The sequence below is a fragment of the Hypanus sabinus genome, chromosome 4, assembly GCF_030144855.1.
Source record: "Hypanus sabinus isolate sHypSab1 chromosome 4, sHypSab1.hap1, whole genome shotgun sequence".
Lineage (NCBI taxonomy): Eukaryota > Metazoa > Chordata > Chondrichthyes > Myliobatiformes > Dasyatidae > Hypanus > Hypanus sabinus.
In genome coordinates this window covers 30,779,069-30,806,683 of record NC_082709.1, presented here as the reverse complement: position 1 = coordinate 30,806,683, position 27,615 = coordinate 30,779,069, and the positions used below count along the sequence as shown (strand labels likewise).

Sequence of the window (27,615 nt, the reverse complement as noted above, 5' to 3'; positions counted from 1 at the left end):
AGATCATTTCTGGAATGTATCAAAACTATATCTACTTGATTCAATTTCCACTTTCTGTGCTGCTAGCAAAATCTATCAATATTTCTTGATTTTTTAAAATCTGCCTAACTGCAGCAGAGTTTCACGTTCACCATCTGTTTTGTGAAAAAGAACCAGCGTGCTTGGAATTGGTTTATTATTGTTACAGGTACCGAAGTGCAGTTAAAAGCTTTTCTTGCTTTGCTGTTCATACAGATCAAATCATTATAACAATGCCTTGAGGTGGTGCAAAGTAAAACAATAACAGAATGCAGAATAAAGCACATCAGCTACAGAGAATGTGCATTGTAGACAAACAATAAGGTTCAAGAACGTAACAAGATAGATTGTGAGGTCAAGATTTCATCTTCTCATACTAGGGAACCATTCAATAGTTTTATGACAAGGTAGAAGCTGTCCTTGACCATTCTGGAGAATGCTTTCAGGCTTTCATATCTTCTGCCCATTTGAAGAAGGATGTCCAGGGTGGGTGGCTGCTTTACTGAGACAATGAAAAGTTAAAGACATCAGTGAACACTCCAACCAGTTGATCCGCATGGGTCTGTAGTACTTGGCCAGATACCCCATTTTGCCTGGATGATGTCTATGGGTTCACCCTCCTGAAGGCTGTTGTCACATCGGCCTCAGAAACTGAAATCACAGGGATATGGGAGTTTGTGAAGTTGTCTCCATGCTTTGATGGTCAAAGCAACGATGAAATGTACTGAGCTCATCTGGGAGTGAAGCCTTGTTGCCTATGTTGGTTTCACTTTGTAGGAGGTGGTGGCACTCAAGCCCTGCCACAGCTGCCGAGCATCCTTCAGTGATTCTAGTTTGGTTTGGAACTGTCAATTTGCATGTGAGATGGCTTTCCAGAGATCGCACTGAACCTTCTGTATTTTACTTGGTTGCCAGACCTGAATGGCACTGATCTGGCCCTCAGCAGATTGTGGATTTCATGGTTGATCCAGGACTTTAGTTTGGGAAAGACCCTGAATGATATTGTGGGGACACATTCATCTACGCTATTTTTTTTTAATAAACTCCAAGACAACTATGGTGTACTGGTTCAGATTTTCTGATGACTGCTTGAACACGGCTAAGTCCATCAACTCAAAGCTATCCATAGCCACTCCTCTGCCTCCAGCTACCACCTCGTTATTGTTCTTATCTATGCAGCCTTGCTCTTTAGCTTCTGCCTGTATAAGGAGGACACCTAAGTGATCTGACTTCCTGAAATTTGGTCCAGGCATGGAAAAGTAAGCATTCCTAATCTTGGTATAGCAGTGATCAAGTGTATTGAGACCCTGGGTGTGATATGTCTGCAACAGTCTAGAACATCATTTATATTGAGAAGCCCTCGGGTTTTATCTGACGTGTTCAGAGTGAGCCATGTCTCTATGAAGCAGAGGATGCATAATTCCTCATTTCCCTCCGATACAGCAATCTTGCCATTAGGCTTCAGTCTTGTTCTCCAACAACTGTATATTTGCTAACAAAATGCTGGGTAGAGGAAGTTTCATGCCTCTTCCTTTTAGCCTGGCTTGTGTATCACTCTTCCTCCCTCTCTTTCAGCTGTGGCGATGTATCTTCATCTGCTTAAAACATGCCTGAGAGTTAAGTGTGTAGAGTCCTTCAGAAGATCGCAAAATCGCTAGTTCATTAAGATGGTTCAAAAGTATGTTACTTCAAGAGAAATTAAAGGCTGCAGATTGCAGTGTGATTAATTCAAAAGAAGTATATTTATAAGTTTTATAAGCTGCTTGCAATGCATCGCCATGTTGCTGATATTATGTCTGATAGCTTTAAGGAATTTGTATCTTGATTTCTTGTAAAGGTAATGTCATCTCATTGGAATGGTGCAGATGTAGACTTCAGTAGGAAGTAGACCTCCTGGTTCATCTCTGGTTTCTGGTACACAGTCCTCAACACTGTTGATAAAGCCCGTAAGGTTGGTGAATATACTCACCTAGGCTGGCAGCTAAATCTTTTAACATGTTCCAGTCTTAAAACTCTAAAAAGTCACATAGAAACTCATTTTTACAAATGTAGCATAGAGAGCATTCTAACTGGCTGCATCACCTTCTGTATGGGGTTGTGGGGGGTGGGAGTGGATTAAGCAGGATGGCTACCACACAGTATTGGAGTAAGCTGCAGAGAGTTGTAAAATTATTGATCCATCATGGGCTTTAGTCTCTGTAGTATCGATGACATCTTCAAGGAACAGTGCCTCAAAAAGGAAGCATCCATCATTAAGGACCCCCACCACCCAGGACATGCCCTCTTTTCATTGTTACCATCGGGAAGGAGATACAGAAGCCTGAAGGCACACACTCAATGATTCAGGAACAGGTTGATCCCATCTGCCATCCAATTTCTGAATGGACATTGAACCCGTGAGCACTATCTCACTACTTCTTTATTTCTGCTTTTGCACTACTTATTTAATTGTCTTGTCTTGTCCATACTGCACCAACTGGGCTATAAACGTGCAGGAGCAGTGTGTGGTTAAGTGCCTTGCTCAAGGTCGTACACGCTGCCTCGGCTGAGGCACGAACTAACAACCTTCGGATCACTAGCCCAAAGCCTTAACCACTTGGCCACGCACTATTTTATATATATATTTATTCATACATATATATATGTGTGTGTGTATATACATAATTTACTGTAATTCTGAATTTTTTTTCCATATTATCATGTGTTGCATTGTGCTGCTGCCACGAAGTTAGCTAATTTCACGAAGACATATGCCAGTGATGTTGAACCTGGTTCTGATTCTTCCATCAAGCCAGTGTTGTACAACTTTCTGTACTGTATCCTCCTGTTTCTGTTTTTCACAATGCAGCAACAGGGAGCACAGCCTGGTGGTTTGATGTACCAAAGTGTAGGTTGAAGTTTGGCACAGTAGGCACGTTTGATGGTTGCATTATTAATGAATGTTCTTATCTTAACTGCTCTTATGTTTATGTTCCATTGTTCTGGGCTCTAAAGAACGCATACATTCTTCAAAGTTTTTCACAGGTATGTCATGTCTCTCTTACAGAAGTAGAGATTGTGACCTACTAGAAAGGGAACCAGGGTCAGAAATAGCTCACGGGAGTTAAATATCCCTGCTGGCATAAAAGAGGAGTAAGTATTTCCAAGTTTTGGCATTGGTGTTAGATGCCCAGGAGAAGAAGGTTGCAGTATTGATCTTTCTTCCCCCCCATCTGACAAATTCACTTCAGTGAACTGTAATATTGAACGTTTTGGTTGATTATGTATAGGTTCCTAAATTGCATCACTTAATGTTGTTATTCCTTTCTCTGCAAGAGCAATACAGAGAGAAAAAAATCTCCTTATAGTGAAGCAAGCATTCTTCAAAGGAAATATCACCCTAGAGATCTACTGACATAGGAAATGAGTTTGCAGGCAATTCCATTATGTGTCTTTGGCTGGTAGACTGGATTGCAATTGCTTACTTTTAGAGCATTAGTAAGCAAGGGCAGGGATTGATGAAAGGAGCAACTGTTGTGATTGACTGCCAGAGGGTACTGACTTCAGAAACTTTGCTGAATAGGAGAAAACACAGACCACTGGGGCCAGCAGTGATGAACAGGGTGTATAAGATATTGGTAAGCTTGTCAAAAGAGTCTACAAAAGGAGAGAGAAATGAGGAGCTCAACTTTGGCATATGTGAGATAATGCTGCAGGGTGCTTTCAAATATTATCATTCATAAAATGGTGTATAATGAGCTTTTGGGAAAGTTTTGTGCATATTGATACAACTGGTTATTGTTTTCTGTTAATAAGCTCAGATGGCAGCCTTGCAGACTCTGGGTCAAAATTATCTCAGTTGTCTTCCCCGAACTCTCTCAGGGCTTTGGGCAGCACCTTGGGCTCAAAGAATTTAGACAGAGTTAATTACACCTTCCAAATCTTAACTGATCTTCTGGATCTGGCCTCCAGAGACAAGAAGGCCTGTTGTTGCTATGTTGTCCTGTTAATTGCGTGTTGGGGGAGTAGAATGAGAAATGGAATGTTTATACATCTCAATCACTAATGGTGGTTCAACTTGATACATTGCCTCACTCCAGCTGCTAAAACACCGGAGGGACAGTCAATGTCAGGGCTGTCATGGCTTCCAGTGCCCAGGATATCAGCTTCAGATTCCATCCTGGGATGTCCAGAAAACTCATCATATTTGCTGTATCAGACTTGTATAGAAGAGCCACCTATAAATGGACAACAGGCATATGGATCACACAAGGTTAACTGAATTTCTATTTTATTGCACTCATTTGAGGTGTGAGGCACATTAATTGTTACCATTTAGACCGTTCCAAGATATCCCTTGATGAATTGTAGGTAATCCAAGTATGTTTTATGTTCAATTAATGTGAAAGGTGGAAAGGCCCTTTTACCCTCAAGTAGGGGGTGTTGTTCTTGTGCTTGAAGATCAAAAGGCTGCTTAAGAGATTCTGCAGATGCTGGAAATCCAGAGTAACACACACAAAATGCTAGAGGAACTCAGCAGGCCAGTCAGCATCTATGCAGAGGAACAAATAGTTGATGTTTTGGACTCCTCCTCCTTCCAGGTGAGGCAATACTTCACCAAGAAGTCTGTCAAGGCTATCTACTGTAATCAGTGTGCTCAATACAGCCTCGTCTACGTTGGTGAGAACCAATATAGATCAGGAGGCTGCAATGTCTAGTATCTTTGCTCTGTCTGCAACACAGAGGATTTCCCGGTGGGCAGTCATTTTAATTCCACTCCCCATTCCCATTCTGACATGTCAGTTTATGGCCTCCTCTTAGATTGGAAGAGTAACACCTCACATTTCGTTTGGGTAGCCTGCAACTTGAGAGCATGAACATCAATTTCTCAAACTTCTGGTAATTTCTCCCCATAACATGTTGAGTGGCTGGGATGTACTTTCAATGATAGGGCTGCTCAAAGCTGTATAACCTATGGAGAATGCCTTTCCTCTGATTAGATATTCTGGCCCTTGGTCGAAAAAGTATAGGGACATTTGACTATAATGTGAAGGCATTCAGGGCAGGGAATCAGGCACACAACTGCATGAAGCTTACTTTTGAATTTAAGATATGGTCGACTTTGATGCCTTTTAAGTGGAGGAGTGCTCTGATTGCAAGAAATGAGCAATGAATAGCAATTTTTGTGTACTTTGCTTGTGATATGAAACCCAGTGTATGTTCTGTCTGTTTCCTATAAATAGAAATGTCCTGTGTCCCTTGGCATGTAAACCATGTGAGACATTTGTAAAATGCTGACAACAACATCCCTGATGTGTCTCATCTCATAGGCTGCAGAAGCCTGTAGTAATGAAGCCTCCAGTGATGGTTACTTTAATTGTGAATCATAAGGCCCTGCCAAACCTCTGACAGAAAGTTCTTCTTCATAGAAGGCTGCAGAGGTGGCAACCAATAATGACATACAAATCATTTCAATAGTACGATTCCTTGGTGAGCCTCTGCCTATACACATGTGGGTACATATGGATTTTTGCTGTCCAGCAGTCATTAATCTGTTTCATTAGTTAACTAGTAGTTTTACAAACACATGGCAGAAACATAACAGATTTGTGGTGGGATACTTTTTAATAATTTGGGTACAAATACTGTATAATAATATCAGAGAATGAAAACACTTTGTCCGTTGTTGCAAGGAACTGGCAAAAACAGATGACATTTCGTAACAAACACCAAGAGGAAGAGTTTAATACATTTCAACACAATGGGTCATTTTGCTTCTTTAAACTGAAAACAGAATCATTTTTTGTGTTCAGTCAGATAAATGGCTGTTTTTGTTCAGATGATAACTTTGTCTAGTAGAACTACTATCAGTTCTTACTAGATGAAATAACACAAAACCTAGATGGTTTCACAAATGACATTGTCATAACTAATAAAATAAATTATATAAAATTGTACTTTTGAAAAGAGTTGATGTCTGGTGCTTGACTGAGCAAAATACAAAGGAATCCATTTTGATAGCTAAAAGTGTGAAGAAGTTTTAAGAAATTATATTAAATAACAGTGTTGAATAAATTTCAATAGCAGAGGCAATAGATTTCTTTCCAGGAAACTGTTTCTTCCTTTTCAATGCTTCCATTCTTTTAGGTTACCAAAGGTTAAGTTATTGAAGCAAATGAACATGTTTTCCAGGAAATGTTATTGTTAATTGAATAGAAATATATTTTGAGAACAATCAAATAACAATAATTAGAAGCTTGTGTATTGCTGATGATGGTTAACTTTATTAAATCATAGGTTTAAATTATCTATAAACAGAACATGGTTTAATCCAATGAAAGTAATACTTGTATGACAAATTTCTCATTTTCCTGTCATTAGAAATGACTGTCCTTAATGTAACAAGTGCAATCATTCATTGAGATGAAGCGGATAAACGGTTATTATCCGTCATTGGTAAACCGAAAATTGCAGGATGCGGTTGGAAATTAATATTTAAAACTCTTGAAATAATACTGAAAAATATCTTTCCAATAATTGCAATCAATGAATGATTGCATTTGTTACATTAATGGCTAGAAGATCTATTTTATTGAATTGGAAAGAAATTAATCCTCCAACTGTATTTCAGTGGTTTTCTCAAACTATTTCTTGTTTGAGTTTAGAAAAAATTAGAAGTGTGGTTTTTGATCCTTCAGTTAAATTTGAAGAAATTTGGAGACCATTTATTCAACATTTTCATATGAGTTGAATTGTCTTTTCCTAAACCTTACTTATATTATCCTTAATTAATTGGATGGAGGTTCGGAGTTATTGGCACTACTGTATATGTACTTAATATTATTCAATGACCCATGTTGGTTAGTGTTTTTTTTTTGTTTTTTTTCTCTCTTTTTTTTGGGGTCTTTCTTTTGTTTTCTTTTTACTTCTTTGTTCATTAATGTTCTGAGTTTGAGAGGTTATATATTTTTATTATTATATATCAGAATGTCTATTTAAACTATTATGTACTCTCAAACACTTTGTATTCATGTTTCATTTATGTTTCTTTAAAACTAATAAAAAGATTTAAAAAGAAAAGAAAGAAGTGACTGTCCTAGATTTGTCTAACTAGCTGTGTATTGCATCATTATTTCAGGTTACTTTTTCTGAAATTGGCTTAACCAAAAAATGTGCTGTTTCTCAAGGTCTCAGGGTATCTTCAGGCATGCAGATCTCAACTTTCCAGTAAGTTAGAGCCAGGTTCCTGTCTTTCTGAAACCAAAGATGTTCTGAAGAAGTATCTGGAACTGTCTGATCAAGCCAAGGTAATACATATTTACAGACTTTTTTCTAAATCTATTTTTGAATGAAGGGAGAGTATTATTGTTTTAAAGTGTTATCATTCTATATGTGAGTGCTTATTAAAATAGTAACATTATTGCATGCATCAAAAATTTATACTGGTGGTAAAAAGCCCAACATATTCCTGTCACTTTACCAAGCCATCAATCACAAATGAATCAAATCACAGAGAAATTAATGCTAGTATTATTCACACAAAAGAACACTATTAATTTACAGATTTAATTTGCAGATTTCCAACATCTGCAGATTTTCCCTTGTTGTGATTATTAACTTACTATTTTACAATTATGTTATGCACACACATCTTTCAAAAATATTGAATGGATTCAGATTTTTTAGGAGTAAGGGATTTTTTTTCTTGATTTTTTTTTAAAGGAAAGCCAGACTACAAATTGAAATACTTCCTTTAACCAAGCCCATAAATCATGTTGGATTTAAAAAAAAAATAGGAGTCTGTAGCAACTTTAGTTCTCATATTACCTTGTATTTCCTCATGATATTGAAGAAGGCCATTTGGCCTATCAAGTCTATACCAACTTTCAGATCAATCCCATTTCCCAACTTATTTACCCACAATCCATTCTTCCCATGGTCTTCAATTCCACTTGATTCTCTTATCAATTATCTGCACCGGGGGTAATTTACAATTGTAAATTAATGTACCAAGCAGCATGTATTTTGGTTGAAGGAAACCAAAGCACTCAGGTTATAATCACCAATAAGTATATAATGTAATAAAGCAGAATCCTTCATATGGGTGCACGTGGCACATAGATACAAGAAGAAATGTGGCCTTCCATCAAAATAAAAGTAAAACATTGATGATGCCAAAATTTGGAAAAAAAAATATTTAGAAAATTTTGGAAATACTCATCAGTTCAGGCAGCATGAATGGAGAGTACCAAAACAATAATTCAAGTCTGTAAAGGGCTATTGACTTAAAATTCTGTGTCAGCTTTTTCTTTCTCTGGTCAATACTGCCCAACATTTATAAATGGAACTTCTTTTGATCGGTCCAATATATGTTAACGGAGTAATATATTTGTTTCAGGTGATAGCAAATGAATTAAAACATATTGAAGACATCATTAAACAGGCAGAAGCATTTGAAGTCCCTGAAGTAATATCTTTTTCTGAGAAGTTTATTACTCTGAATGCAGAATGGAAAGGATTGTGTTGGAACTTGAATGCACGAATTGATCACTTGCAATATTTCATGAAATTTCTGAAACAAGCTGAAGAGGTGAACTGTTTATATTTAGCCTACCGAACCGTTGCAGCACTTTTCAATATTGTTATGCTAATTTCAAATGTTTTTTTAAATCTTTAATTACAGACGTTTTTAGTTCTGAGATTGGCTACTGTAAACTTTGTTACAAAATTTTGATTCACATTATGCATATTAATATGCACATATTTCTAATAATGAAAAATACTTTATTGATTAAATTCTATTTAGATTCTTCACTGTGTTAGCCACTTACAATATTGATCCCTTGCTCAATCAACCAATCACCTTGCTAGCTCTGTATTATAATCCTGATGTTCATATTTAGCAGCTATTGAAATTAGCCCCCTACTTGTTTTGAAAATTCCATGTATTTTCATATGGTTGCTGAATAATCTGCTTTCTTGTCTCATTGTTTATAATTTTTGCCCATCATCAAACTGTTCACTGGATTTCAAGATTGTGTTGTGTGATGAGTTAATTTTGAAAGTAATCTGTGATACATTTGATACAAGTTAGGTTGAAGCATCTATGAGAAGCTTCGAGGACTGTTACCAATCTCTGACGGTAAAAGACAGTGAAGAAACTATTAGGTCAGTGTTGGAGCTTGCTGATTCCAAATGGCAATTAGTCCTTAAGAACTTCCTTATTCTACAAGATCTGGCATTCAACTTCAAGAGTACAGTAAATATGGTAAGTGCTCCAATTAACCCATGTTGATGAAAATCCTGAATTAGTTTTGAAAAAATATGCTGTTCTAGACTGTTTGTCCTTCACCTAACTTCTTGATTTATATTTGCATTTGCCTTCTTTCCCTATAGCCATTCAAGATTTGATTCCCAAATTATATTCTGACAGTTTTGTGTCGCATATCCTGTTATATTTATGTGACTTTAGTGGCTAATGTTAATATTTCCATTTCCATAGAAAATAGTTCAAGCAGTATGCAAATAGACTGCTATTACTCCTCGACCTGGAACTATTGTTGAAAGCAAACTTTACTCATTTGGTAAAAAGATATTTTGATATTTGATTCACATCCTATCTGTTTAATTATTTGGCCTCTGTCACCAGTCACAGGGATAGGTTGCTTTCATAAATGCCTCCATGTTTCTCATAGATAGTATTTTAACCCCGCTTTTCATTCATTCAAATTGTGATGGCACAACTGTGGAATGTAATTTCAGTGAATGATGTGAAGTTTCAAAAACAGTAGCTGGAAGAAATAATGACCTCAGAGCTATCAGGTTGCCATGCAAACCCATCGTGATTCACAACTGCCCTTAGAAGATAATATCTAGTTGCCTTATCCAGTCTGGTTTATAGGTACTGTGCAGTAAGTCTAGACTCACTTATAGGGTTGACTGTGAAATATATATGCTGAAATGCTTTACATTCACTCAGTTCTACATTGAAACTAGAATAGATCAATACTGAATGGGCCACTTGATATTAACTTGCATACCAAATCGGCCCCCAGCCTAGTCAATCTTATAAATCCTCGTCACACACCTCAAAGAACTGGTATTTATATTGGGAGAGCTGTTCCACAGACTAGTCAAAGTCCACCCAGGTATTGTCCAACTGAATATCTGAAAACTTAGAGCAATAAATTGCCATCTAGATAATTTGGTTTGTAGGCTGACAGGCAGGAAGTAGAAAGAAATATCTTTTAAAGGGCCCTCTATTACATTTGGTAGGACCACCAGCTTCCCAGCAGTTTTTGACATCTCCATATCTTGCTGGCCTTTATTAAACACTGAGGTTCATGCAGCTGATTTGTGCTTTCACCGAGATCCTGCATCTTGAAGAAGTCTCTGACAAGCTACCACTAATATGTTATCTGTGGTACCAGAGAAGCAATATACTTAATCACTGTTACACTACAATCAAGAATGGTTACTGTGCCTTCCCACACCTGCACATTGGCAAGTTTCATCACCTGGTTGTACTTCTATTCCCAGCATACAGGCAGAGACTGAGGACTGCAGCATCAGTGGTGAAGAATGCAAAGGTATGGTCAAGGGAGGTGGAACAGCACTTACAGGACAACTTTGATTTGGTGGACTGGACCATATTCAGAGATTTGTCTTTGGATTTGAATGAATGTGGCACACTCATTACTGACTTCATCAGGACCTGTGTGGATGAGAGCATGCCTTTGAGAACATATCAAGCATGCAGTATCTAAACCGGAATCTCTAGATGAGCAAGGAGATTTGCAGTCCGCCGAAGGCTAGAGATGTGGATATGTGGTGTTCAAGTCAGGTGATCCAGAACCTTACAAGAAGTCCAGGTATGATCTGTGGAAGGCCATCATGAGAGCGGAAAGGCAATTCTGTGCAGATTTTCTGACACAATTGGATGCACAACAGCTGCTGTGGCAGGGCTTGCATGCCATTATTTCCTATTAGGCAAAACCTAACAACATAAATGGCTGTGATGCTTCATTCCTGATGAGCTCAAAACCTTTTATGCAGACTTTGAAAGAGAAAATAGTAAGTTACACCAGTGTGAATCCCTATGGCATCTGGCAATTCTGTGATCTCTGACTCGGGGACTGATGTCAGAACATCCTTCAAGAAGGTGATCCCTGATAAGGCGTCAGGTCCCGCTGGCGTACCTGACAGGATACCGAAAACCTGTGCTGAACAATTGGATGGAGTTCTCAAAAACATCTTCAAACTCTCACTGCTGCAGTCAGATTTTTTCCACATCCTTCCAAAGAGCATCAATTGTACCAGTGCCCAAAAAGAACAAGGTGAGCTGCATCAACAACAATTGTCCAGATGCACTCACATCCATTGTGATGAAGCACTTTGAGGGGTTAGTCATGACTAGAACTAACTCCTGACTGAGCAAGGACCTCACCACTACAATTTGCCTCCACGACAACATGTCTACAGTGGATGCAATATCACTCGCTCTTGACTTGGCTTTGGAGCACCAAGACCACAGCAAAACATATATCAGGCTGCTCTTTATCGATGACAGCTCAGTGTTCAATGCCTTCATCTTATCAGTACTAATCAATAAGCTTCAAAATCTGGGCCTCCGTACCCCTCTCCGCAATTGGATTCTTGACTTCCTCATTGGGACACCACAATCAGTGTGGATCAGTAGTAAAATCTCCTCCTTGCTGACAGTCAATACAGGCACACCTCGAAGATGTGTGCTTAGCCCAGTGCTCAAATCACTCTGCACTCATGAGCTCAGACACTATCTATAAATTTGTTGGCAGAATTTCACATGACGATGAGGAGGCATACAGGAGCAAGATATATCAGCTGGTTGAGTGAAGTCAATACACCAATCTCACACTCGACACCAGCAAGACTAAGGAATTGGTTGTGGACTTCAGGAAGGGGAAGTCAGAAGAACAGAAGAAAGACCTGATTGAAGTGTCAACAGTGGAAAGGGTGAGCAACTTTAAGTTCCTGGGCGTCAACGTCTTTAGAAGATCTTTCTTCTCAATGTATTGATGCAATTATAAAGAAAGCATGCCAGCAGCTATATGATGGCAAATTTCTCAGATGTACTGTGGAAAGCATCGCTACCCGGAATGGAGTCTCCAATGTACAGTATTGAAAGAGGCTGCAGAGGGTTGTAGGTTCAGCAAACCTCCCCACCATCAAGGACATCTTCAGAAGACAGTGCCTCAAGAAAGTGGCAGTCATCATTAAGGTCCCTCATCATCTGGACATGCTGTCTTCTCATTATTACCATCAGAGAGGAGGTACAGGAGCCGAAAGGTCCACACTCAACCTTTCTGGAACAGCTTCTTCCCCTCTGCCATCAGATTTCTGAACGGTCCATGGATACTACCCCGCTGTTCCTCTTTTGCATTATTTATTTTTATTATAATTTATGGTATTTTTTCATGGCTTGCACTGTACTGTTGCCCACAAAACACGTTTCATGACATAGGTCAATGATAATAAATTTGATTCTGATTCTGAATATTAGTGGTCCACCCAGCACTTCCCTTTTCTGCTGCATGAGACTTTGAGTTAGTTATTATTTATCATGCTTTCTTGCCCCTTAGGCAATAGGAACTTTCTATTGACTTATTTGGAAGAAGAGAAACTCTGTCAAGAAGATCGTTCAATCAGATTGATGCTTCTTCCTTTGAATCCAACCACAAACTTGCTCAGAGATGTTATGTATTTGGTTTCCTAATACCAATCCCTTCACTAAAAATTAAAAACAGAAGTAGCCGGAGATTCTCATCAGATTGACGAGCATCAGAAGCAGGACTGATATTTCAGGCTGATGACTCAAAATTGAGTTAAAGGTATATTGAGTGCTGAAAGGTGGAAAATGTAAAGAGTATTTAAAGAAACATAGATCTTGATTCATATTTCTTATTTTTATTTCAGATTTCCAATGCAACTTATTTTTATAAGATCAGTAGGAGTCTGACTACAGAACAGTTAGAGGATTTTTGATTTTTCTTCCACTCAGTTGAATACAAAATAGTAAGATCATTGGGACTTAATGAATCTTCATCAGCCATTTACCTAGTCCCTGGAAATCATAGTCCTCATTTCAGACAGAAGAAACGGAGACGGCAAATTCTGCTATCTCAATTAGGTGACCTTACACACAGGACAGGATTTTCAAATGAACCCTGGTAGTGATAACATAGTCTGAAACTTGCTTGGCAACTTTAACAGACATGATGCAGTGATGGCTTAAAGAACCTGTGTGAATCTTTTGATAAACAGCAAATGAATCATTATGGGAAGCATTCAAAACTATTTTTCAGAGGGTAGAGAATAGGATTCATTTAGTGCAAGTTTGTCTGCAATTTCAATTCATTCTAATTGATGCTTGCATTTAAATCTTCTTTTCCTGACTTACCTGTTATTGATCCTGAACTCCAAGAAACACACAGAAAAGTTTTAGGTTTTCATTCAGGTTCCTCAACTCAGCTGGAATCTTCTTTTCACATGGAAATAATTCCTGAGTCTTCTGTTTAAATTTCATTTGCCCTTGTGAATTAGAATAGGTTCAAGAAATGAACATCAAAAATGGCAAATGTTAGAAATGTCAAAAAAAAGTAGAAAATACTGCAATAGGCCATTTGGCAGATGTGGAAATAGTAATAGTTAAGAGTTCATGCCCTTTCACACCTATCACCTCCCAGCTTCTCTCATTATTCCCACCTTCCTCACCCTCCTGCTTCTCCCCCTCACTGGGATTCACCTTCACCCCTCCTCCACATACTTTTTAATTCTGGTTTCTGCTCCTTTTCTTTCCAGTCCTGATGAAGGGTCTCAGCCCAAAATTTCAACTATGCATTTCCCTCTATAGATGCTGCCTCACCTGCTGTATGCTCCAGCATTTTGTGTATATTATAACAGAATGTCTCCGGCATTTTTGTATAATTGGTTCAAATCTGAATATGAAAATACTGACTCAAAACATAAATGAAATTCTAGTACATTCTGTTCATTTAAAACTCATGTGATTGGCCTCTTTGTACAATGGTTTCATATTAAATATATATATTCAATTTCATGTTTACTATCATCGACATACATACCCAGGGTGTAAATACCATTAAAGTTAGCTTTTTGCAGCAGCAATACAGAACATTACAAACATGACAAACGTAAATGACTTGTACTGATATAGTTATAAATTCAGCAAATTGTGGGATACCAGCAGAAAATAATTCCTCCTTCAAATTTATCAATGCATATAAAGACTGTCGGATTTAATTATTAACTCCATCAGGGATGATGCCTGGGCAAATCTAGTCCGGTGTTATTTGTAGCCCCGTTGTTCATCCCTCCAGATTGGTTAGTCCTCATCCAATTAGGTTTCCACTGTCCCACCTTGTTTACCATGGAGTTCCAGTTCTTACTTAGAACGAGACCTTCATCTTCATTAAAATTCTTTTCCTGTAATTTTATTTCAATGACTTCCTTACCAGGTGGTCCCAAAAGCCATTGGTGCAGCCCAGTAGTTTTATGCTGTCCAAGTCAGTCCTATGGCCATTGCAAGTGCAATGTTCTGCTACCACCGATTTCTCTGGGTAACACAAAGGAGCACCTCCTGTGCTACTTGATGCAGGTTTCCACCATGTGAACTGTCTGGCCATTACACACTGCTGTGCATTCACAGGGAATGTGTTTGTGGATGGTATTAATATGGTATTTCTTCAGGATCCTGGCAGTCCTTCCAGAAACTGTGGAAATACAGGGAAGACGAATTTCAGTGACTGGATCCTCCTCATTGTTAGGTTTCCTGGTTTTTCCATTGGCTCCTTTAAGGGCCCAATTGACTTCCTTTGCCGTGGAGCCATTCTGTAGGAACATCATATGTAAGCATTTTATTCCCTTGGGGAGATTCTCTCGGTTAATTAAAGTAGAAGTAACTACTCTTATGTTGGGAAGCATGATAGAGGCTGTTATTGTTGAGGTATAAATCTGTGACAGTGGGTTTCTGATAGATGCCATGTCCGAGGCTACTGTCCGATTTCCATTGTATTAGAATGTCCAGAAACGGGATGCAACCATTCTTCTACATCTCCATCGTAAACTCACTGTTTGGATGTAAGCTGTTCGGATGGTTGTGGAACTGTTGGAGTACCTGGAGTCCATGAGGCCACACTACAAAGGTGTCGTCGACAAATTTGAAAAAGCATTTGGGACATAAAGGTGATGAACTCAGAGCTCCCTCCTCAACATTCTCCATGCAGAACTTAGCAATAGCCAGCGACAAGGGCAATCCCCTGGTCACTCTATCCGTTTGTTCATAGTAGTTCCACTGATAGAGGAAGTATGTTGATATAAGGGTGTGTTTAAAAAGACCCTTATCATACCTTGACTGCAGGAGGACCAAGCTGTCCTTAACTAAAATTGCGAATGAAAGCTGATTTATTTTATGCTGCTTTGGCTGAAAATTTCTCTTTATTAACCTATGATTACAAACTGAGGCAATGAAGAAAGAACTGTTACTGCAAAACATTCATATAATGCAGCTGCTTCTAGATATGAGTTTATTTTTCCTTTTTCAGAAAGATGAAAGTTTGGATTTAAACTTGAAAAAGTCAGAAAATGTACTTGAAAGTACCATTGATCGGTTAGATAAAAGAAAATTGAATCTCACAGAACAGTGGACAAGTTGTCAGCTTCACTTAAGCCAAATTAGATCAGTCAAAAAACAGTGGAAAAAATTCAAAGAAGAGCTTAAAAAGGTATGTCACCTGTGAAATACTGCTATTAATAAGGCTTTTGCTCACTAGTAGATAATTTTTAAATTAATTTTTCATTGGATCATGTATTAGTTCCTGAAAATGTAATCTGAACCTGCACTTATCTCAGGTTCAAATACAACGGCAAAAGTTTTGAGTAGTTTGGCCTTAGTTAATTTGCAGGAGAGGAGATGGGATCATCAAGGTTTGTGATAGAAACTGTAGACAACACCCTTGATCTCCTCAAGATTTAATTGTTTGTTCATTATAGACCATGTTGTATGTTGTGGGCAATCATGGTCTTTCCATGACCATGATTGATTTGGCAAATTTTCTACATAAGGGGTTTGCCATTGCCTTCAGAGTTTACAAGATTGGTAACCCAGCCATAATCAATACTCTTAAGGCGTCAGTGGTCACATAACCAAGACTTGTGATATCCACCAGCTGTACATACGACCATCCGCCACCTCTCCTATGACTTCAGGTGACCCTGATCAGGAGTGTGGAGACTAACTTTTGTCTTCATTATGGAGGGATAGTGCAGAGCACACACCAGCACAGCAGCATGCAGGATATTCGACAGACTTTATTGATAACGCTGCTTATACAATATGTGAATTCCTCCAATGTAGGAGTGGCTGAGTAGTATAGGAATAACACTATTAACTACCACAACACCAAGAAGGTGCTACACCTTATCCAAGGGTGACCTGTGGGCTAGTGGAGGGAAGGAGTACCTTACAGCTCCTTTGGTTGAGATATATTTCCACGCTGCCACCCACCAAGATTTAATAGTACCTGCCAAAATTAGGCTCCACTCTAATTAGTTTTCCAAGTAGGTAATAAACATTTTCCTCCAGTTGTGACTTCCATGTCTTTAAATTACCAATTCAGTACAAGAAGCTTGAACTTATTCTACAAAGAACACATATTCATTCTGCTAATGGGAATGTTTCATTTACAACTTATTGGAGTCTCAAGTGGTTCTAGGGATTTTGTGCAGCAAGCACTTGGGCATCCTCTTTGTAATTACAACCGGTGTGTTTGAAAACAACAAAGTATGATCTTTGCATGCATCCTACTTCCATAGCACCTGACAGAGACCTGCGAAATCTGCAGCATTTGTTATTCCATGTGCAATGCACGAACTTCTTAACGTCATGTGTTTTGTTCTTCTGATGATAATATTGATGATTATATTCATCCTCCATTAATTGATAGCCTGTCTCATTTAATGTATATTTTTATTCAAGTTTATAAATATATATGTGTGTGTATGTAAAGTGTGTTGTTCACTTGCCAGTAATTTCAACATGAAAGATCAATGCAGTTCTCTTGTTTTATTCAGGCAATTCATGGTTTAAAGATGCTGGAAGATGACCTTGTTCCAAAGTCTAATCTTGAGCTTGGTTGCAATCTTGAAACTATTGTGAAATTGCAAGATAAGTTCAATAAAGCTAAACCCCAAATACAAGTAAGAAGTGCTTCCATTCAAACAGTAGTTGTGAAAGTAATTAAGATGTACTGCAAGCTTGTTGATCCATGTTAAAATAAAAATGAACTGTGCCATGAAAAGCTATAATTTCACCCCATCATCTGTGCCAGATTCTGACAGGCTGCATTACTGTCTGGTATGGAGAGACTACTGCACAGGACTGAACTAAGCTGCAGAGGGTTGTAAATCTAGTCAGCTCCATCTTGGGTACTAGCCTACAAAGTACCCAGGACATCTTCAGGGAGCAGTGTCTCAGAAAGGCAGTGTCCATTATTAAGGACCTCCAGCGTCCAGGGCATGTCCTTTTCTCACTGTTACCATCAGGTAGGAGGTACAGAAGCCTGAATGCACACACTCAGCGATTCAGGAACAGCTTCTTCCCCTCAGCCATCTGATTCCTAAATGGACATTGAGTCTTTGGACACTACCTCACTTTTTAAAAAATATGCAGTATTTCTGTTTTTGCTGCTGCTAAATTAACAAATTTCACGTCACATGCCGGTAATAATAAACCTGATTCTGATTCTGAGTTAACCTAATAGAAATAGTACAGGTGGTTATAACATTGCAGATCAGAGAATATTTATCAATAGTTCTTTTCCCGATTGGAGGACATTTGCATTTGTGGACAGAAAGTCAGAATGAAGTTTGGGGCTAAGATGATCACAGACCATAGGGAATCAGTGAAGAAGAAAATGGGGAGAAATTTGTGGCATAAAGTAAATCTCTTCCCCCAGAGATTAAAAAAACACCTTACAACCTCAGTAAAAAGCCAATAGTAATAACCATTAGTAAAATTTTTTCATAAAAAGGTGATCGACACCTAATGGAAGTGAAAATCATTGGATCCGTTAAGTGTTGAAATGGAGGACAGCTGGTTCTTTATAGAAGATGGAAGTAACATAGGTTTAATGTATTTTTATCTTTTCCTTGAAAATATCTTGTGAACTGTCATTGAGATTCTCTGTGATATTTAATAAACTGAACATTAATAATAGCTTTTATAAAAGTGTACTTAATCTTCATCTTTTGGTTTGTAATTAAATTTCCTTTAATTCTGTTTTCATTGTGAATATGTTTTGCAGTAAAGTTAGTCCTACTGTATGTAGAAAGTTGTTTAAACATAATAAAATCTAATCTAAATCCAATGACCTTTAACATGATTGAAATATCTGATGTGAAAGTCTCTCTGAAAGTCAAGTACTGGAATATTATGTCATTTTTTGCAGTTTACTGTAAATTATTCATTCCACAATATTAAAATAGTGCTTTTTTTCCCTTATTACTAGCAATTGAATGCTGAGGTAGAATACAGAATAAAAACAGCGGAACTTTGGACATTGAAAGGCGTTTCTACAAAGGAAAGAAATGAAAAAATTATGGAGTTTATTAAGGTTCATCAGCAAGTAAAGAATAAAATAAAAGATTATGAAATGCTCCTCCTTCTGGCAATTAAATTTCATCATACAACTCAAGAGGTCTGCATCAAATTTAAATACTTGAATGTATTTTGAGAATGTGCAAGTACGTTTCAGTTCTGTAATGTTGAATGTAATTACATTTCAGAGGTTAGAGCCATACTGAATGCCTACTTCCATGGTTTTTACTTGACAATTTTTTTTCGAAGTTCAAACAACCACATTTTCATATCTTACTTCCATTTAATGCTGTTTGATCTCTTCTTATGAGATTATCAGCATAATTTTACAAACCTTTTAGTGAAACAATTAAATGTTGTGAAGAATGAAAATATGTAATAACTAATATTTTTCCACTTGTTAGTGAATTAGAGCAACAGGAACATGTTTCAAAAATTTATAGCATATTGGCTGTATTGGAAATGTATTAACGAACCTTCATATTTATTACTTCCTTAACAATTGTTAAGGCATGTGGCCTAGTGGGCAAGGCATCAGGCTTGTAACCTAAAGGTCACTGTTTCAAGCCTCAGCTGAGGCAGAGTGTTTGTGTCCTTGAGCAAGGCACTTAACAACACATTGCTCTGCGACGTCACCGGTGCCAAGCTGCATGGGTCCTCGTGCCCTTCCCTTGGACAACATCGGTGGCCTGGAGAGGGGAAGGCCTGCAGCTTGGGCAACTGCCGGTCTCCCATACAACCCTGCCTAGGTTTGCGCCCTGGAAACTCCAGGCTACAGATCCATGGTCTCTCGAGACCGACGGATGCCACCACCAGCAATTGTTACCTCTTCAGGATATTATGACAATACAATTAAATAAGGAATAAGGGAATGAGTGAGAATTTAAACAAGTACTTTGTGCCTTGGAAGAAAATGTAGAAGTCCTCCCAGGAAAAAGTGAAAAGAAACAGGTCCAGAGTGACCAAAGAGATGAAAGAAATTGGCAAAATGAAAGTAGTTGAATTTCCAAGACCTGACAAAGTATATTCTAAAATTTTTGATAGAGTGGTTCTGGAGATATGTCTTTGTGTTCATCTTTCAAAATTCCCTTGAATCTAGATCAGTTCCCATAATTCTGAAGGTAGTATAGAAGACCATAAAACATGGGAGTTGAATTTGGCCATTTGGCCCATCGAGTCTGCTCTGCTAGTCCATCATGGCTGATTTATTATGCCTCTCAGCCTTATTCTCTTGCCTTCTCCCCATAACCTTTGATGCCCTTAGTCATCAAGAATATATCAACCATTGCTTTAAATATACCCAATGACTTGGCTTCCACAACCATCTGTGGCAATGAATTCCACAGATACACCACCCTCTGGCTAAAGAAATTCTTCCTCATCTCTATTCTAAATGGATAACCATCTATTCTAAAGCTAAGCCTTCTGGACCTGGACTCACTCATTATAGTAAACATCCTCTCCACATTCGATCTATCTAGACCCTTCAATATTTGATAGGCTTCAATACCATGCCCCCCATTCTTCTAAACTCCAGCCAGTACAAGGTAGAGCTATCAAATGCTCCTCATACATTAAGTCTTTAATCCCTGGAATCATTCTCATGATCCTCTTCTGGACACTCTCCAATGCCAGCACAACTTTTTTTTAGATAAGAGTCCCAAACTACTCATAATACCCAAGTGCAGTCTGACCAATACCTTACAAAGCCTTAGCATCACATCCTTACTCTTATACTCTATTCCTCTCAAAATGAATGCTAACATTGCAATTGCCTTCGTTACCTGCAAGTTACCCTTTAAGGGAATCCTGCATGAGGAGTCCATTTTCTCTCCACTTAGAAAATAGTCTATGCTTTTATATCTTCTCCTAAAGTGCATGCCATTCATTTCTCGACACTGCATTCCATCTGCCACTTCTTTGCCTATTCTTCTAATCTGTCTAAGTCCCGCTCTAGCCTCTCTGCTTCCTCAATACTATCTGCCTTTCCACCCATCTTTGTATAATCTGCAAACTTGGCCACAAAGCCATCAAATCCTTCACCCAAATCATTGACATATAACATGAAAAGAATTAGTTGCAATACTGACCCCTGCAGAACACCATTAGACACTGACAATCAACCAGAATTACACCCCCTTTATTCCCAGTCTTTGCCTCCTGCCAGTATGTCAATCTTTTATCCATGTTGTTTTCTTTCCTGTAACACCATCGGCTCTTACCTCATGCAGAGCCTTGTCAAGGGCCTTCTGAAAATCTAGGTAAGCAATATCTACAGATTCTCCTTTGTCTATCCTGCTTGTTATTTCCTCAAAGAATTCTAACAGATTTATCAGACAAGATTTCCCCTTGAGGAAACTATGCTGATATTGGGCTACTTTAACATGCACCTCCCAGAAGCCTCATCCTTAATAATGGACTCCAACACCTTCCCAACCTCTGAAGTCATGCTAACTGACCTAGAATTTCTTTTATTCTTTCACCCTTCGTTCTTAAAGAGTGGAATAATATTTGCAATTTTCCAGTCCTCCAGAATCTAGAGATTCTTGAAAGATCATTACTAATGCCTCCATAATCTCTTCAGCTACCTCTTTCAGAATCTTGGGTGTAGTCCATTTGGTTCATGTGACTTCAGACCTTTCAGATTCCCAAGCACCTTCTCCTTAATAGCAACTACACCCATTTCTGCCTCTTGACACTCCCAAATTTCTGGCATATTGTTAGTATCTTCTACAGTGAAAAATAAGTTTGTCTTCCGTTTCTTTAACCCAGTTGCTGCCATTCCAGCATCCTTTTACGGTGGTCTGATATCCATTCTCGTTGCTCTATTACTCTTTATGCATCTGAAAAATCTTCTGGTAGCCTTGTTTATATTATTGTCTAGCTTACCTTTGTATTCCATCTTTTCTCTCACATTTTCTTTTAGTTGCCTTTTGTTGGTTTTTAAAAGCTTCCCAATACTCTAATTTCCCACTAATTTATGTTGTCTTTGACTTTTCTTGTCAGCTACGGTTGCCTCATCCTCCGATTAGAATTTGTGCCTTCCAAATTGCCCCCAGGAACTCCAGATATTGCTGTCTGCCTTCACTCCTGATAGTGTCCCCTTTCAATCAATTTTAGCCAGCTCCTCTCTTTTGCCCCCATAATTCCTTTTACTCCACTGGTACACCTGACTTTAGCTTCTCAATCTCAAGTTACAATGTGAATTCTAGTACATTATGATCACTGCCTCCTTAGGGTTTCTTTACCTTAAGCTCCCAAATTAAATCTGGTTCATCACACAAACCCTGTACAGAATTGCTTTTCCTTGAGTGGACTCAAGCTGCTTTAAAAACATTGTAGTTATTCTACAAATTCCCTCTTGGGATCCAGCACCAACCTGTTTTCCCCAGTCTACCTGCATATTGAAATCCCCCATGACTATTGTAACATTGCCCTTATTACATGCCTTTTCTATCTCCCATAAGGATTCTACATCTTCCAACCCTATGTCACCTCTTTCTAAGGATTAGATTTCACTTTTTTTCCCCGAAGAGCCACCTAACCCCTCTGCTTTCCTGCCTGTGCTTTCATTACAAGGTGTTTTCCTGGATGTTAAGCTCGCAACTATGATCTTCTTTCAGTCACAATTCAGTGATGCTCACAATGTCAAACCTGCCAATTTCTAATTGTGCTACAAGATCATCTATCTTATTCTGTACACTGTGAGCATTCAAATATAACGCCTTCTTTCCTAGATTTTTCACCCTTTTCAATTTTGCCCACATGTTGCCCTTCATCTCATTCCACTGACTGCAATTTTTACATAGTTTCTGCTCTTCTGCCTCTTCCTTAACTCTTAGTGCTCATTGCACATGACCCCTTCCCCCTTTCTACCTATGCCATTTGTGCCAACATGCGGCACAACCTCTGGCTGCTTACCCTACCAATTGAAAATCTTCTGCAGCCTCTCTGAGACATCCTGGACCTTAACACCTGGGAGGCAACACACCATCCTGGCTTCTCTTTCATGGCACAAAATCCACTGGCTACCCCCCCCCCCCCGCCCCCCGACCAGGAATGAAAGGGTTACTGTATGAGGAATGTCTAGCAGCTCTTGGGCTGTATTCCCTGGAATTCAGGAGAATGAGGGAGGATCTCATAGAAACATTCTGGATGTTAAAAGGCCTGAACAGATTAGATATGGCAAAGTTATTTTCCATGATAGGGGATTCTAGGACAAGAGGGCATGACTTCAGGATTGAAAGATATCCTTTTAGAATTGAGATGTGGAGAAATTACTTTAGGCAGAGGGTGGTAAATCTGTGGAATTTGTTGCCACAAGCGGTCGTGGAGGCCAAATCATTGGGTGTATTTAAGGCAGAGATAGATAGGTTCTTGATTAGCCAGGGCTTCATAGGGTATGGGGTGAAAGCAGGGGAGTCGGGATGACTGGATGAATTGGACCAGCCCATGATTGAATGGTGGAACGGACTCAATGGGCTGAATGGCCGACTTCTGCTCCTATGTCTTTTGGTCTCATGACTATTGAGTCTACTATCTCTACCACTCTGCTTGACTTTACCCTTCCCTGCTGAGCCTTGGAGCTGGTCACATTGCCATTGGCCTGGCTGCTGCTTCTGTCCCCGATAGAGAATTCTGCCTCCGCAGTATCCAAAAGGGGTATACTTGTTACTGAGGGAAATAGCCACAGGGGAACGCTCCGCTGACTGCTCAACCCCCCTTACTTCCCCCAGTGGTCAACCATTTACTATCTAAACCCACACTCTGGGTGTGACCACCTCAGTAAAAGTCTCATCTATGACTTTTTCACCCTTCTGGATGATCTTGAGTACATTCAGCTCCAGCTTGAGTTCCTTAACCTTGTCAGTCAGGTGCTGAAGTCGGTTGTACTTCGTGCAGATGTAGTCATCAGTGAGGCTATGAGCTACTCTGCAATCCCACATCTTCACTGCCTTAACTACCATCTTGCCTGCACTTGTTTTACTTTTGGATCTAACTTCTTAAGTTCAAATTCTGCAATCAGCTAAGTGACTCTAAAACATTTAACACCTTTAGCCCATGCTCATTCTTGCTGAAACCAGTTGAGCCAAAGCCTGGCTGCTCTAACACTGGCCCACTGCAACAATGGCCAATCTGCTTACACCCCCTTTCTAGACTCAGTTCTGATGAGACTTGCTGCTTTCAAATAGCTCCCACCCAGCAAGTTGTCACTCTCTTGACAATATGAATTAAAATAATTTAACCATCTTAATTAACAACGTATAAATTCACTGAAACCTACTTTTCTCCCTTGTAGACATTTCTTTCCATTGAAATTAATGCAGTTACTGTCCTGATACCAGGTCTAACTTATTTGGGTTCAACAGTATCAAAGAGTTTCTTAGTTATTATATTCCTGACACTTGTAAGTGGACTGGTGTATAAATGCCACTTGCACTGAGTTAAATGATACCATGGATCTGCCACTGACGTATACTAATCAGATCCTACCATTTTTTCTGGGTTTGTGCCATTATAGAGGGGCATATTTTCATAAGCCTACTTATGCAGAGCAGTCCTGCAACCTGATATGGAATGCAAAGCAGAGTAGCATGCCAACATGATGTTATTCCTGTTAAAGAAAGTGATTAAAATTTAGGCTGTTGCATTCCTCAACCCAGCTGAGACAATCTACAATACTTCTGTATTGTACTACTGTCTAGTACTTTCTACTGTCAAGATGAAGCCACACTCAGGTTGGAGGAACAACACCTTATATACCGTCTGGGTAGCCTCCAACCTGATGGCATGAACATTGACTTCTCTAACTTCCGTTAATGCCCCTCCTCCCTTTCTTACCCCATCCCTGATATATTTAGTTTTTTCCCCTCCCTTTTTTTTGTCTCTCTGCCCATCACTCTGCCTGTTCTCCATCTCTCTCTGGTGCTCCCCCCCCCCCCTTTCTTTCTCCCTAGGCTTCCCGTCCCATGATCCTTTCCCTTCTCCAGCTCTGTATCCCTTTTGCCGATCACCTTTCTGGCTCTCAGCTTCACCCCACCCCTCCGGTCTTCTCCTCTCATTTCACATTTTCCCTTCCCCCTCCTACTTTCAAATCTCTTACTATCTTTCTTTTCAGTTAGTTCTGACGAAGGGTCTCGGCCCAAAACGTGAACAGTGCTTCTCCTTATAGATGCTGCCTGGCCTGCTGCGTTCCACCAGCATTTTGTGTGTGTTGCTTGAATTTCCAGCATCTGTAGATTTTCTCGTGATGTCCACCATGCCATTTTTCTTTATAACTACTTCTGCCTACTGAGTCAATTGAAGAGAGTAAACCCATCACCCCTGCAGTGGCATAGGTCACTGATGGGAGCTTCCCTGAGTGCTCTGTCCTGGGCCAGGCTTTCACGTTTTCCCAGGAGTAGCCCATCTTCTTGGTGTATCCTTCCTCTCTCAGCAATGAGATCTTTGAAGCTTCCATTGCTGTTTCCGTTGCATGTGGATTTTACAGGATGGGATTTATAGTCCCATGCCCGGTCCTCCTCCTTTCACAGATTGGCTCTGGGCTCGCCATGATGGAGTTAGAGGTACCCCATGCCACATTAGTTTTTCCTTTTTCCTACTTTCTCCATGCTCCCATCATTCCCCCACCTCCATCCATGATCTTACCCCATAGTTGATTGCAGAGGCTAATTAACCAGCCAACCTGCATTTGGAAAGAAACTGGAGCCAATAGGGAAAACTCCATGTGATCACGGAGAAAAATTTCAAATTGTACACGGCAGCATTGGAGATCGGGATTGAAACTGAGTCATCTGATCTATGAGACAACTAGCTCTACTAGCTGAGATTTTGCGCTGCTGTGTTGCTAAAGAGTAAAAGGAATGTTTTGATAATTCAAGTCTGGCAATAGGTAAAGGGTATGCATGTGATATCTGAGCTAATGGCTGTTTCAAGCTTCTCTTTGAATTATAATTATTTGGATTTGGACATGGTAAGCACAATTGAAGATTGTAGTCAGCACAATAGATGAGAAACAACAGTACAAAGGTAACATGAAAGTAAAATGGGATAAAGTCATAATATGGGATAAGAATATAATTTAAATACGATTGAAGAGAATACACTTTGGAGAGCAAAAATAACAAGGCATTAGCATGCAAAGAAAGGATGATAAAGGCATGGGATGTTGGCTTCTCAGAGTCTGAATCAGGTTTATTGTTACTGTCTAAAATAGTGTGAAATTTGTTGCTTTGTGGAAACAGTATAATGCAAAAACATTAAACTACAGTACCATAAATTACAAAATACAGTCCAAATAAAGGAATAACAAGGTAATATTCATGAGCCTTTCTGAAGCTTTGATGGTGGAGGGGAAGAAGTCGTTCCTAAATCATTGAGTGTGAGTCTTCAGGCTCCTGAACCTCCTTCCCATTGGTAGTAATGGGAAAAGAGCTTGTCCTGGATGGTGAGGGTTCTTAGTGATGGATGCCACCTTCTTGAAGGTGTCCCCACTGGTGGGGAGGGTCATGCTCAAGATGGAGCTGGCTAAGACTGCAGCCTCTTGCAATCTGTGCATTGGAACCTCGATACTAGGTTGTGATGCATCCAGTCTTAATGCTCCCCATTGCACATCTGTAGAAGTGTGCGTAAGTGTTTGGTAACGTACCAAATCTCTTCAAACTCCTAATGAATCAGAGCCTTGGGTGAGCCTTCTTTGTAATTGCATTAATGTGTTGGGCTCAAGATAGGTCCTCTGAGATATTGACACCCCCGCCCCCCACCGAACTTGAAACTTCTCACTCTTTTCACCACTGACCCTCTGTTGACCACTGGTGTGTGTTCTCCTGACTTGTCCTTTCTGAACTCCACAATCAATTCCTTGGTCTTGATGACATTGAGTGCTACATTGTTGTTGCGACACCACTCAACCAGACAATCTAACTCACTTCCGTATGCCACCTTGTCGCCATCTGATATTATACCAATAGTGGAGTCATCTGTGAATTTGTAAATGGCATCTGAGCTGTAATCAGTCACATGATCATAAGTGTAGAGAGAGCAGAGCAGTTGGCTAAGCACGTGTCTTTAAAATGTGCCGCTGTGGATTGCAGTGAGGAAGAGATACTACGGATCTGTACTGACTGCAGTTTCTCAATGAGGAGCTCAAAGATCCCATTGTAGAGGGAGGTACAGAGGCCCAGGTTTTGAAGGTGGTTGATTAATACTTAGGGGATGATGGTATTGAACACTGAGCTGTAATCAATAAACAGCAGCCTGGTGTATGTTTTGCTGTTGTCTAGTCATTTGGATTGTGTCTACTAAATACCTTTTGTGGCAGTAGGCAGATTCTAATGGGTGAAAGTCCTTGCTCAGGCCGCAGTTAATTCTGGCCATGACCGACCTCTGAAAGCACTTCAACACAGGAGATCTGAGTGCTATTGGGCAATAGTCATTAAGGCAGCTCACCCTGCTCTTCTTAGCACTGGTGTGATAGTTGCACTTTTCATAACTTTGCACAAAAATTGACCTTTTTCTTCTTTGCGTTCTTTCTTATAAAAATGTGTAATTAATTTCTTTTTCTTAAGAATGCTACTTATTAGATGCCATGTGCTGATGATACTGCAAGTAAATTTTTCATTGCACCCGTGCTGATATCTACTTGTACATTTGACAATAAACTCGAGTGACTTTGCTCTGGAAGTATGGGAATTGTAAAACAAATACAATTCTTACAATTTAAGTCATTATTAAGTAAATAGTTTTTTTTGGAAATTTGCTGAGTCATAGTGAGTTACTTCAGAGAAAAAGGCCTTTCAGCCCACCAAATCCGCACTAATGATCAATCATCCATTTTCATTAATCCTACATTAGTCCCTTTTTTATTCTTCCCACAAGCTTATCGATTTCTTCTAGACTCTATCATTTGCCTACAGACAAGACTTACTGTGGCCAATTAAACTTCAAACTTGCGCATCTATAGG

General features: G+C 39.3%; 1 protein-coding gene across 1 annotated transcript in view; it reads left to right on the top strand.

Annotated features, from left to right (window-relative positions):
• ccdc141 (coiled-coil domain containing 141) overlaps positions 1-27,615 on the top strand; it is a 131,066-nt gene that overhangs the window by 64,205 nt on the left and 39,246 nt on the right. The window contains exons 10-15 of the mRNA XM_059966774.1: positions 7,185-7,304; positions 8,396-8,587; positions 9,092-9,265; positions 15,600-15,779; positions 17,128-17,253; positions 18,564-18,752. Of these exons, the coding sequence (XP_059822757.1) occupies positions 7,185-7,304; positions 8,396-8,587; positions 9,092-9,265; positions 15,600-15,779; positions 17,128-17,253; positions 18,564-18,752 (981 nt within the window). The remainder of the gene's footprint in view (positions 1-7,184; positions 7,305-8,395; positions 8,588-9,091; positions 9,266-15,599; positions 15,780-17,127; positions 17,254-18,563; positions 18,753-27,615) is intronic.